The sequence below is a fragment of the Triturus cristatus genome, chromosome 3_2 (genome assembly GCF_964204655.1).
Source record: "Triturus cristatus chromosome 3_2, aTriCri1.1, whole genome shotgun sequence".
In the NCBI taxonomy this organism is placed as follows: domain Eukaryota; kingdom Metazoa; phylum Chordata; class Amphibia; order Caudata; family Salamandridae; genus Triturus; species Triturus cristatus.
The window spans coordinates 491361770-491376183 of NC_140584.1; the positions used below are offsets into that span (position 1 = coordinate 491361770).

The 14414-nt window shown below is 46.5% G+C and overlaps 1 protein-coding gene across 4 annotated transcripts in view; it reads right to left on the reverse strand.

Moving 5' to 3' along the window:
• The window catches only part of DENND5A (DENN domain containing 5A), a 299668-nt gene that overhangs the window by 175266 nt on the left and 109988 nt on the right, over positions 1 to 14414 (reverse strand). For all 4 annotated transcript variants that reach the window (XM_085648154.1, XM_085648156.1, XM_085648155.1 and 1 more), the window contains one exon: positions 9613 to 9706. In XM_085648154.1, coding sequence (XP_085504280.1) covers positions 9613 to 9706 — 94 coding nt within the window. The remainder of the gene's footprint in view (positions 1 to 9612; positions 9707 to 14414) is intronic.

Sequence of the window (14414 nt, forward strand, 5' to 3'; positions counted from 1 at the left end):
AACAAACACAGAGTTATCATTCTCTAGTAGTGTTGTGCTTTGATTAGGCTTTGATTAGGCCTCCCAGTCTAAGAAGCCCAGACTGCTTTAGTCTAGTTTTTGGTGAATCTTGATTTTTAGAGCTATTGTGTGATCCTCAAAAACTGTTTTCAGCTGCTAATTTTCTAAGTTACCTCTTTCTCAACATTCTTCTAAACTTGGTTATACTTAAGTATGTTCCCAATTTTATGTGTGCCATTTTAGTACAGAGCCTTGTTGCCATTATTGTATTCCAACCTTTTGGGCAGCCAAGAGAAGGTAGAGTTGTCTAGCTACACTTATGCACCTGGCTAAACCATCCTCCTGTGTCATAGGGTAGATCTTGGGATACTTTTCTATTGTGTTGTTCTTTTACTAAATGAACAGTGGGACTCGGGTTTGGAAGTCAGATTACCTACCAATTGTAGACAATGAAACAATGTTCCGTAAGTGCACTCAAATTTGTATTCTCAAATACTGCAAAAGTTTTTTCTGATTTTATGTGCTGTCTTGGTATCTGCACTGTCCCAATTTGCACACCATTAACACTTGAACTATCGCTGGTAGTATGTGCACTTCTCAGTCCCAAGATGCATTAAAGTGCAACCTGTAGGTTGAACAATTTATGATAAAGAGTTTAGGAATAATATGCAAACTAGTTAGCTGCTGTTGGTTGTTCTTTTAATGATGATTGCATAACATATAATGCTTCTCCATTAACATTGTGATGTCATCTCATAAGTCCACAAAATGACCATTTACACCAATCGAGTTCAATTGTACCATCCAATGGTTTCAAAGACCAAATGCATTTTATGCCAAACAACCCTTCATCAGGGGTAACTACAACAAAACAAATAGTAGTACAGCACCATGAGAACCACATTTATTCCAATAACAAAATAAATATTGCAGTGAGCCAGGTTCCACTTCAACCCGTGACAGGCACAAATCAAGTGTATAAAAACTAAAGTTTGTCATATCAATGGTGCCAATGTGACCATATCATCAAAATTCTCAAAGTGAAAATAACATCTCGAACGTGATCGTGTGAAATACAAACCAACCTCGGAGTACAACATGCATTCAACGCTTAATCCGCAGTATTTACATCTGACTGAACAAACAAGGATGCATGCAGTAACCTCTGTGATATGGTTCAAAACAAAATTAATTGACGAAAACCAATGTTGAGTTCAATGGTTGGTCAATGCCATCATTAATACTCTATTTGCATGGGCTTAACAAGCGTAGATCTATGCTCATATGAATACCAAACTAAACAGAAACATGCTCCCCTTCTATTTTTGTGCGCAGTGAAAGATAAACTAGTGACTAAAAGAGATGAATGTGAGTAAAAAGTCTCTACATTCAAAATTAGAAACATCACGATTACCAATTAACAGGCGCCAGTGGGGAGTGTGCCTCAACATGGCAAAAGCAGGGTAGCGATTAACAATTAGCTGGCGCCAGTGAAGAGTGTGCCCTTACATGCACAGATTAAAATGTGTGCCTCTATAATATGCAAATGTAGCGATTAACAATATAGCAGTGTCAGTTACAAATGTAACATTATGTGCACAGGTGAAGATTCACGTAAACTCTGACATGCAAAAAAGACAAGCCATTGAAAAGTACACATGCACTTGCCGAAGTTATTCTATCCTAATAATTTCTAACAATGCAAGCAACGTATTCTATGGCCTCACTTGCCGCTTGTGGTCACCCAGAAAATAAAAACCAGTAACCCGGATGGGCCACCTGTGTAAACGGTCCATCCCGCCCAAGAAACTGTAAAAAGACTGCCCCTCACCATAATAAATGCTGCTGCTGAATGTCTGGTGCGCGGGAATGACAAGAATGTGGCAAAAAAAGAGTGAAACGTGAAGAAATTTAAAACAGAAGACCTAATTCTAATTGGATTGATGGAGGGCACAGTAAATCATATTTGCAGTTTAAGAAAGTGGAAGTGGTAACACCCAAGCTTGGGGTTGACAATCACAAAAAACCTTTGCAAACGGAATTCTTTTGAATAAAAAGACTGGAAACCATACAACCGAATGGCATGAATGATAAGCTGAAATAGTCCTGTTTATTATTAAATGTATATTTCACACACAGAAATGAAGTATTGAATGTGTTGTATTCAGGCGTTACTGATGTACCACATCAGTTTTGATTTTCTTGAATGTTGCCGATCTTGTTTTTTTTAGTTTTGACATTTTGAATTCGATGTTGTGAGCCATGTAGTTATGCATGTTATTTAAACTAGGCCAGTTCACTTACTGAGTGTGGACCATAATGGCATCATATTTTTTGGGCAAACAAAGATGATGGACAGAGTGCTGAAACTTTTCAAACACTCACATCCAGTCAAGAGATCTGGGTTAAATCCATCGTTCTTTTGCTCACCATGCCACCCCATCCATAGGTAAATCAGTCTTGACACTGCTCCCATGGGAACAGTCCACCCTGAACTGCCAATCCAGGTCATACCCTCATCAGCTGAGCTAGCTTGAATCCAGTGGCACAGTAAGCAAGGGACCCACATCTGGGCATACCCCTGGCCACTTAGGGCGAACATAGGAAACACAAGACGATGGACGGAGTGCTGAAACTTTTCAAACACTCACCTCTAGTCAAGAGATCTGGGTTAAATCCATTGTTCTTTTGCTTACCGTACCACCCCAGTTTGGACCCAACTATATGCAAATCAGTCTTGACCCTGCTCCCCATGGGAACAGTCCAGCCCAAACTGCCAGATAAGTCCTCCCTGGACTAGAAACAAGCATACTGAGAACAGTTTTGGGGTATCACCCCTCATTAGCCACGCTAGCTTGAATCCAGTGGGACAGCGAGCAAGGGACCCACTTCTGGGAACTCACTAGGCCACTTAGGGTGAACATAGGAAACACAACAAGATGATGGACGAAGTGCTGAAACTTATCAAACACTAACCCCCAGTCAAGAGATCTGGGTTAAATCCATCGTTCTTTTGCTCACTATGTTACTCCAGTTTGGACCCAGCCATATGTAAAACAGTCTTGACCCTGCTCCCCATGGGAACAGTCCAGCCCGAACTGTCAGGCAAGGTCCTCCCTGGACCGGAAACAAGCATCCTGGGACTAGTTTTGTGGTACCACTCCTCATCAGTGGGGCTAGCTTAAATCCAGTGGCACAGCAACTGATTTGCATGTGGCTGGGTCCAAACTGGAATGGCATGGTGAGCAAAAAAACAGATGGATTTAGTCCCAGATCTCTGTCCTGGGAGTGAATGTTTGACATTGTTCAGCATTCTGTCCATCAATTGTTGCTTTTGCATTTGTCACCCCGAGTGGGACGGGTATGCCCAGACGTCGGTCCTGTGCTCACTATGCCACTGGAATCAAGCTAGCCTGGCTGATGAGGGTCCGCTATTTTCCCAAAACACAGATTGATTGCCTGTGCTACCAAGTCTCCAACTCGGATTTCTCATGCACATGCTCTGGTCCTATCCTGCCCTTCAAGCTTATTTTCACCCGGTCCATGCCTCCCTGCGGAAGGTCACTGATCTACCGGACATTTACACTTGAGAAGCTTGTTCCATAGGCTTATTCAGGAGTAAGAAACAACACAAAGTACGCACCTGTTTTGCGGCCCTTTTATTTTTGCTCGCCAAGCGCAAACTTACACTTCACTGGCGCTCTTCCTTAACCCCCCCTGTAGTGGCATTGCACAGAGCGATGTGCAAATGGGGAGCAGCGGAGGAAGATGACCTCTGTTACGAGGTGCTACACCACCTGGGCAGGCTATCTATCTCCCCTCCATGAGCCACCCTACTCACCCACTTCAAACAGGAAACAGATAATGATGACCTTTGGCCATGACCATGCTGCACATTCCCTACATGCAATGCTACAGATACCCCACTCACCTGCAGTCCCCCCTTCTTCGCTTCCACGCGGTTAATACGACCTTTTCTGCTAGCCTGCCCACCTTTGTCACAATGCCAACCTTGCTCAACACACTCTGCCACTAATGCCCAGCCCGCCTACCCATCTCTTGACCGAACCCGTTATTCAACCAGCGGTTTACACAGATGTGATGATTCACTGCTCTTACAACCCAGCAACCATCGCAGACACCATGGACATTTGTATCATTATGAGCTCATCCCTGATGTTAAATGCTAAACGCGCAAACATGTTCAAACTGTATTTTCTGTCTAAAATATTTATTCTTTGCCATAAACTGGCATAGACTTATATAGTTCATCTTGTGAAAACCAATACAAAAATAAATGATGGGTTGTTTGGCCCAAAATGCACTGGCTCTTTGAAACCATTGGATGGTACAATTTGATTTGATTGGTGCAAATGGTAATTTTGTGGATTTATGAGATTACATCACTGTGGGAAAGTGCCTTTTCTTGACATGGTCACCCCCACTTTTTGGTATTTGATGCAATTTTGGCAAAAGTGCACTGGGTTCCTACTATACTGGTCCTAAGTACCAGGTGTCTTTCCCTGAACTGTACAATTGTTCCACCAATTGGCAATAGCTTTAGTACCCCCTGTAAGACCCTAGTAAATGGTACCCTGGTACCTAGTGTAAGGACACTAACCCTGTGTGCCATTCCTGAAGACACTGCATATGGCATAGGTAAGTCACCCCTACAGCAGGCCTTACAGCCCTAAGGCAGGGTGCACTATACTACCTGTGTGGACATATCTGCATGAGCAGAGAAGCCCCTGTGATGTCTAAGTCAATTCTTAGATATCACAAGTGAACATGGAAGCCATTTTAAGTACATGTGTTGGACACTGGTAAAAACAAGTTCTCCAGCTACATGATGGCTGTATTAAATCTATGGTATTTGGTATCAAACTCCTTGTATTAATAAACCCACACTGTTTCCAGTGGTAGATTTATTAATACATGCACCCAGAGGGCACCATAGAGGTGCCCCCTAAAAATCTACCAGCCTCTAGTGTGCTGGCTGACTGGTGTTAACCAGCCTGCAATCACAGACAGGTTTATGACCCCCGGCAAGTGACAGCCTACACTCTCTGAGAGCAGAAACAATGCCTGCTCTGGCCTGAGGTGTGGTCACTTAGACAGGATGGCTAAATAATCAGCATATTAAGGCAGGAGGCTTCAAAGGCCTCTGCCACCTTTCCCCAGCCAGGGTAAATGCCAACCCCCTGCCCGGGGCCCATATTGGCACCAGGACAGGCGGACAATTAGAAATGCAGGAAGGCGTGGTGAACTGCCAGGCCAGTCAAACCCCTAAGGTTAGCTTCTTGATGTGCTTCCCTTTAAGAAAATTCAGCCATCTTGGTGATGGCAGAATTAGGAACTCTGGGACAAGGTTATGCCCACTTCCCAAAGGAAGTGGTGATATAGGGGGTGTAGTGACCCCAAAGTATGTAGCCCATTGGCTACCACCCTCCACACCCCTTAGAGCCCCTAAATCTAGTATTTAGGGGAGCTCCTGGTACCAGGAAAGCAGATTCTGATGACCTCAAAAGAAGGACACTGAAGAGCCATGAAGAGCAAAAACTGAGGAGCAGCAACTGTCTTGGCGCCAACCATGCCAGCCTGTCTGCTGTCCCCAATAATTTCACCAAAGATGACTTGTCCTGCAGCTGCTCTGCCTCCAAAAGCCTTGGAGGAGAGCCAGCACTTGAAGGAGCAACCAGCATCTCCTGTGGAGTAGCAACACTACTTCCCTGCACCCTGCAGGCACCCAAGAAGAACCAAAAGGACTCCAGACCGCAAAAACCTGACCCCGGAAAGCACACTTGCACCCATGCCTCCCAGAGTCAAAGAGGCCCTCCAGAGTCAAACCCCACCTTGTGTTTGCCCAGACTGGATTTCCAGTCGCCGCCTGCAGCCTCTTTGCGCATGCCCTCTCAATGCAAGGGTCTCATGCTGCACGGACCGGACGCCTAAAAGCACCACTACCCAAGCCCCATAACCCGAGAAGAAGTAGTTCGGCGATGTCCCTATGTGCCCAAGCATCTCAAGGGCCGAGCCCCCCTGTGGGCTCTACCGGACTGGCCCCCAAGTCTCAGCTTGCAGCCTCTTTCTCCTAGGACCGTTCCCAATTAAAACCAACCAGCCACTCGACGCCGAAAAGCAGCTCTGCACCCTGACGCTACCGAGAGCCTACCGAGGTGACCTGTTGGTGCAGCCTTGGACCTTACCCCATAATTACATTAACTCCAGAAGATTGGTCCTGTAAGTCGCTACTAAGTACCTGTATCCAGTATGTGTTTTTCCTCATAGGATACCGTTACCCCATTAGAGACAATACAAGTGTTTTCTTCAAAACTTCTATTTTAAAAAGTACTTACCCAATAACAAAGTTCTTGGTGTCAAAAATGGTATACCAATATGTGTTATTTTTCTGTATTGATGTGGATCTCCTTATGAAGTGTCTGAGTATCATTTATTGACTGTGTATATGCAACAAATGTCTAAACTTCTCGTTGATATGCCTAAGGCTACTCGACCACACAACCACAAAAAGAGCACCTTGAGAATGTTAAACCAAGCCCTGTACACTCACAAGGGATACCTGGACTCACTACACAATATACCTCTTTTTTGTATATTATATAAAGAGCCAGCTTCCTACAATCGCATTATTAATGGAGAAGCATAATATGTAAAGCCATCATCATTACAAAAACAACCAACAGCAGCTAATCCGTTAGCATATCATTTCTAAACTCATTATCATAAATTGTTCAACTTATGGGTCACACTTAAGTGCATCTTGGGACTGGGAAGTAGGCACACTACCAGCCATAGTTCAAATTGTTGATGATGCCACACTACAGACCAGCTCTATATGAGCCACTAATCCTGGAGTTAGGCCTTCATTGCATCTTGAGGGGACCACTGGTAGAGCTGTCAATTTAGAAAATGAACTGTTGTTGCAGAAGGCCTTCTTTTCATAGGTCACTAGGTCGAGTCACTAAAGTTATTACCTGCTGTTTACGTGCTGCAAAGTCCTTGGAGTCGAGTAGCTTTCTGCCAACATGGAATCTTTTGTTTAAAAACCAAACTGAAAATGAACCACAAATGTGGCACTTGTTCTTATGACATGAATGCAGACCTCAAAAGTAGTATCTTTGGAAGAAATTTCAAGGAATGTGTTCTGTGCAAGAACTGTATGTATAGATATGTTACGTAGCAGCTCGAGACAATGAGAACAACAACAGACAGGAGATTACTCTTTCAAGGAAAGATTCCAACATTCCAATTTTCAGGGAAAGCTGTGCATGTTTCAGTACCCTTGTGGAATACACTGTACATTTGATCCCACTGAATGAATTGGAAGGTCAGTTGGTAGGTACTGAGGCTGAAGCTAGGCAGCAAGCAGGGCAGCATGTGCAATTCCAATTGCTAGATCAAGGTACCAAAGTCGCTCTGAGTACCTTTTCTAAGTTACTTTAGTTTATCTATTAGTTTTGTACAGAAAGTAAAGACAAAGCACGTGGGAAATGAAGAAAGGAAATAGAAGCAGCAAGCATAAGGAGATTAAAACTAGTTCTATGCCAAGGGCATGACAAAAGCATTAATTCTTTAAGAGTTTACAATATTTTTTAGCTATCAGTTCCCTGGCAAAAAGGCAAAGCTTTCCAAAAGGTAGAGCTTTGATGGATTAGGGACTTTTGTGGTTTTAAGAAGCCTAACTTAATTTGTTGATCGGGTCTTAAGGAAGCACATATTCTTATTGAGATGCTTAGGAGCTGCACTAGTACAGAGCCTTGTGAACAGAGTAAGTGTTTTGGAGCCAACCTTTGCTTAGCAGGCAGGCAAGAGTAAAAAAAGGATTAGGCGATGTGATGGGAAGCCCTACTCATAGAACAGAAGGTGGTCAGACTGATGATGTGTGTGCACTCATGCACAGGCAGAGGAGTAGGTACCGATGTAAGATTTTGGTGGCGGTGCAGATAATGGCCACTAAACAAGCAGACATACACCAAGATTTAGGTAAGAGGGGAAGGCGTGAGTTATGGACTTCCAACATTGATGTGGATTTGTATGCCAAATTCAGGACATGACATTGGAAGAAGAGAGCAAACTAAAAAATGTGAGCACTGTGATGATAAACTTAGGATATACAGCAATACACTATATACAAAACATTCCACACAGCCAGCAATACATTCATGCCTGTATACAAGTAGACTATCACAGTCTATTCATTTAATGTCTAATTGTGAGGGAAACCTACATTATATATGGCCCAAGACCTTGGTTAAGTGCCAGCTGAGAAGCACCAAATTATTTCACATTCTAGATAATGGGGATCAGCCCACTTAACTTGAGTAGGAAAATATAATGTGTTTTTGAGGACATCTGTCAAAGGGAATGTTTAAAGAAAACTGTAAGTACAACTCTAGCTGTATTACTATTCCATTTGTGAACCCTTTCTGACAATTGGGTTAGCAGCCTGCACAGTCTATCATGTATTTACACTTAATTTTAACATTCATCGGCTCGCTAGTGATTCAAAGTTTTTCTACCATGTATCTGCATAATTAATTTATTAGAATCAACTTTTTTTTTTAAAAGACCATTCGGTTAAATATCCAAATTCCTAATAATCTTCTCTGTCACTACAGGTATGTCCAAGGCCTTTAATCATGCTTAATGCTCCTTTTGTGCCCAATATTGGACGTCCGTCTTGGGAGCGGTCTAATTAAAGTAATCATTCAGGTTTGTCCTTCTTCACGCAAGGATAGACACATCTTACTTCGACACTATACCGAAATGGCAAATGATTTCACTAAGCCATTGCTAGCTTCAGAACAGCCACCCTATCTGGATTGACTTGCCACCACTGTGTCTCATGAAAATCCATAACAGACATCCATGGAAATGGTGGCAGGCTTTCAGGAGAGGGTGATTTTAATGTCCCGAAAAACCTAGGTAAAATAGTAAGAAGGGTGGGCAGTGGGACAGTTCAAGTGCAGGGATAAACTGGCAGAATTGTTGCTAAAGTTGGAGGACATCAGTCGATTTTTCACTGAAATGTTTCAACATCAAAGAGACTCCTGTTTTCACAAATAGAGCCACTTTGGTGGATACTTCTCAGCCATCCTAGCAGGCAGCACTAAATATGGCAGATTGTCGAGCATCACCTTGGTATAGGTTGTAAGTTTGCCAATATGGCAGAAAGAACATTTACCAGCCAAACTCCTAATCAGCTCTTAGCCTTCATTGTTGTTCTAGTATGAGCAGACAAAGTGGGTATATTTCCTATTTCCTAATCCTGGTAATGAGACAGTTTCAGAAGCATCAACATGCTAAAGTAATGTACAGCCTATTTAAGAAGTAAAAAACATAGCAAAGCATTTCCAACATCCATTTTAAGTTAAGCAAAGCACCTCCTCAATTATAGCAGAATGGTCTCACTTACTTATGGCATTATTGCATTAAGTATTTTAGTATGATCATAAAATGCCATTTACAATCTTGAAAACCTCAGATTGCAAGTATGTCAAATTCGACTGGGATCAACACAGCACTCAAAGTTTAGGTTTTAGCTAATAATAATTTCAATAATATCAGGACTAAATTCCTTTTTTTTTTTACCTCTCGCTGATCATTGTCAAGGCGCAAATGTTCTGTGTGCTGTTTCTGTCTGTCTTTCCGCCTCCACTGTGCAGGTGCATTTCTTTTTGTCCATCTACAGTAAAAGAACAAAATAAAATATAAGACATTTAACTCTTTACTTGTTTTAATAGAATAATCAGGGACAAAATGTTATTCTAAGAATTGCTGTTCTCTGAGAAACTGTTCAGCAGTAGCAATACCCTTTGTTAAGAGCAACTTAATTTCCACTTTGATTCAGTCATGGAGATGAAAACATTTAAACTTCTAAAATGTTTCTCTTATAGCCATGCATAACATTTTTCAGAAGACGAATCAAAGACTCAGAATCGAATGACATAGTGCAGTTTGTTAAAAAAAGAGTTGTCAAGTTTTGGGTCTTTTAAGGTTCCTATTTGCAGATAACCGTGCATTTTGCAGCTAGATATATTTCCAGACCTCTACCGTAATGTGTGCAGAAATTTTAGATGATATATTCCTCATTAGTTCTGTATTAAGAGGACATGTGCTCAGAACCTCTGGGCTGCTTTATCCTGCAAACGCACACACACACACACGCAACAGCCCTCAAGATGCTATGGGCTTTGGTCTTCTGTAAACAACCGTGTTTGGCAAACACCAAAACTTAACAGGCTTAACAAGCAGACATATTCCTAACAGATTTAATACCAGAATGTCCTGCATAGACAAGCTGGTTAATCTTCACTAAGGTCCCCTGCCCATTGAGAATACAGGCAGCAGGCAGACAGCAAGATTTTGACTTAAATCACAAGCCTTTGAGTTGGTGCTTGAAAATGAAGTCAACCGAATCTTAGGGTAGGGGATCCTTTTTTCAAAACAGTCTTGCTAGGAGCACTCACTGATTTGCAGAGTGACTAGAAGTTGACTGGCTTTAGGTTTTGGAAGTAGTACAGGCAGGCCTAGTGAGGGTTGTTGGAATAGAAGTTCCTTAGATAAATCATTCACCAAATATCTAAAATGAAGGAAAAAAGTAAACTAGAGAAATTGCTAACATGTCAATAAAAGAAACCTAACCAAAACCTTCAGGGTCAAACTGAAATATAATAACTGGTAAATGTTCAAGTCACATACTTCGGTCCACTAGGACCTCCTTTAGAGTCTACACATGTTCACACAGGTTCAGGTTCCTCAAATGGGCTATCTAGTGTAAAGGAAAACCCACATTAATTTTGCCTAGTCCTGCATCTCTAACAATTTTCAAGAATTGCCATTCTAGATTGTTGCTTTGTTTGTTGACTCCTGGTTGGGCTTTCAGAGCTATTGTTGCATTATTTATCTGATGGCCCCTTTAAGGATTCCCCAATAGTTAGGACTATTAGGAGTCAGACGTAAGGTTAAATAAAAAGGAAAATAAATACTAAGAATTAAAGGGTCATTAAAAATCTTTGCTTATCACATAAGACGTCCAAAGGTTTATCATGAGTACTCACTTATTGGCGTGGCTTGGGCGCCGATGGCGATGGTCGCCTGAGAGCTCGGCTCCGGGACTGAGCCCGTGATTATCCTGTAAATCGGCGGCTACGGGGCACCCCGACCCCCATGTTTTGGCGACCGGCCCAACGGAGACCTGCCGGGGCCCCCAGCGTGATCGGCACGAGCGGTGACCCGGTGCAAATCGCAGTTAAGGGAACTGCGGAGTGTGACCCAACATGGCGCCCGGACCTCTTTGTCCCCGTGGCCGGATCCGATAGACTGGAGGATCGTCGCTGACGACGGGGCGCCCCCTGCTCGGTGGTCTCCCGGTGGGGATTGAAACTGGACATCGGTCAGAGTGGTCTCTGCTACTGGGAATTGCACTCGGATGAACGGATGCCCACACCATAGCGGAGCCCACGTTGGGACAACTGGAGATCCCGATGGTGGCCCCACTCCCTGCATCGTACTTGGCTACTTTCTCCTGGCTGACCCACTCCCATGGGAGGCGCAACCCTTTGGAACCGCGAGTCGTCCGGTAGAGCTGGTGACACTCGGTCGGCCGTGTGGGCCTGCCCGGCCCGGCGACGATTGTCCCCGCCTCCTCCACGGTGCCCCCGGACGGCAAGGTGGTGGCACGGGCCGCGGCTGGGACGATCCAACGGGCCTTGGAGACGGAGATCTCCGGCACTTGACCTGAGGCCTAGCACCCGAGGGAGTCGTAGCCGGTGCCGACACTCGGGGACGCCTGCCCCGGGACCCGGGCGGAGAACGGCCGGCGACATGGGGAAGCCTAGAGGTGCCAAGGGGACTGCCCCGGTCGTCTCGGACTTGGAGACCCAGGACAAGGAGGAACGCGGAGGTCCAGAGGAGGCCGGTGGTGCACCTCTGCAGCAGCAATTCGACCGTGTTTTGGAGGCGATAGCGACCACGCGCTCGGCCCTCCAGCAGGACATTGCCCAGGTGGCGACGAGCCTGGGTCTCCTTAGAGCGGACCACGGCAAACTGTCGGACCGGGTCAAGGAAGTGGAGGGCTCGGTGAAAACCTTGGAGCCGGCGCAGCGCACCCTGGCCGCGGAAATGAAGGAGGCTTTATCCCGGATCACGGTCCTCGAGCAGAGAGCGGAGGATGCAGAAGGCCGCAACAGGAGGAACAACATTCGTGTGGTTGGCCTGCCGGAAAAGGTCGAGGATGGCGACATGGTGGCGTATCTGGAGGCCTGGCTCCGAGACACGGTGGCCCCGGAGGGTTTGTCCTCCTTTTACACTCTGGAGCGTGCCCATAGAGTCCCGGCGAGGCCGCCGCAGCAGGGCCGTGCCCCGCGGCCGGTGGTGGCGCGGTTGCTGCACTTCAGGGATAGGGACCTGATCCTCAATGCCGCCAGACACAATGGACCATTCAAAGTGGCGAATAGTCAGGTGAACATCTTTCCGGATTACACCTATGAAACCCAACGCAGACGGTTTTCCTTCCTGGCGGTCAAGCGCGAGCTCCGGAGTGAGGGTATCCAGTACTCGCTCTTCTACCCGGCGAGACTCCGCGTAATTGTCGATGACAAAACCCAGTTCTTCGACACCCCAGAGGACGCTTGTCACTGGCTCGAACTCTATAGAGCGGGGAAAGGTGGATCCGGCTCTTCGCCTAGACGGATGGCAGAGCCGGGACAGAGGCGGAGATCCAGAAGGACTAGAGGCCGCGGAGGCCGATCGGGGGGTCCCTCAACTGTGGAGACATCGACGGAGCGGAGGGGAGTGCTGGAGGTGCTGACGGCGCTGTCTGGGTCACGGGACGATGCCACGGCGGAGGAGGGGATCCCGGATGACGAGGGGGGCTCAACGGACTCCGAGGAATCTGTACCGGACAGTGGCCATACGCCGGAGATCACACCACAATCGGTGGAGGACATACTGGATGGACAGGGGTAACTGGGTGTGCTTCTTCAGTTTGGGTGGGGGCCCGGCGGGGGGATGGCGGGGGACGGTAAGAGTGGTTGTCTACCGGGGTAGGATGGGCGGGGTGCCCTGGACTGGCCCCCAGGGGGTCTTTTCGTGACACTGTTGTGGGCTTGCTTTAGTCCTGGTGGCCTGGGCGACGAGGGCCCATTGCCTCCGTCCGGCCCGCACCTGGCCCTTAAGGCCTTCCTGTGGTGGCGACTGCAGGATTAGTAAGGTGTAGTGGGTTGTTGGGGAGTGTGGTTTGGATGGGAACTAGATGGTGCTATTTGGGTCCTGTTCTGGGGAGGGTGGATGGGGAGTTAATTAATATTTGGGTTGTTCAGTTTTGTTTGGGGACAATGGCCGCCATCAGTGCTATGAGGATCGATGTCCTTTTATGGTTGGGACCCAGCTGGGGAGACTTTGCGAGACTGATATGGGACAATGGCTGAGATTGCCAATCTGAAATGTGTTACTTGGAACGTACGGGGGCTTCATACAATGTCCAGGCGTCACAAGGTCCACGCTTATTTAGTGCGTAGGGGGATACAAATGGCGCTGCTGCAGGAAACCCATCTGAACAAGGCGGAAGGGGCGGCGCTACAGCGTAGATGGAGGGGGCAGGTCTTTTGCACCTCGTACTCCGCGTATGCCAGAGGGGCGCTGATCTGGGTTAGAGCTGGGGTCCCCTTCCAGGTCACGAACTCAGTGATAGATCCAGAGGGGCGCTATGTGGCCATTTCGGGGACTTTGGGAGGGAGAGACCTAAACGTTTGCTGTGTGTATGCTCCTAATGTCGACCAGACTGCCTTCCTTTCCAGGTTATCGGGCTCGTTGGCCCACTGCCTCTCCGGGCCCATCCTGCTGGGTGGAGATTTCAATTCCGTAGTGGATGTAGACAATGACCGCTCGCACCCACCCCTCCCTGATTCTCCGGTTCGTCGTTTGGCTAGGGACCGTCGGGACTGGCAGACTCACTGGGGCCTAACGGACATTTGGAGGGCGCAACACCCCACAACTAGGGACTACTCCTACTTCTCGAGCCTCCATGAATTGCACGTTCGATTGGACGGCTTTCTTGGTTCGCCCTAATTGGTTTCGGCGGCGGTCCGGTCTGAATATTTGACCAGAACCATTTCTGATCATAACCCCCTCCTGTTGGACCTTCGCTGGTTTCCTGGGGTGCCGGCGGTGCCCACCTGGAAATTACGTCCCGAGACCCTTGAGGACAGTGTCTTCAGGGCGGACCTGGGTGACACGATCTCGGAGTACTTTGCGTCCAACGGTGGCACCGCGAGCACGAGAGCGCTAGAGTGGGACGCTTTTAAGGTGGTGGTGAGAGGGTACTGCATATCTAAACAGGTCGGTGTGCGGCGAGTTATCCTCGCGGACCTGGAGACAGCGGATCGGAAACT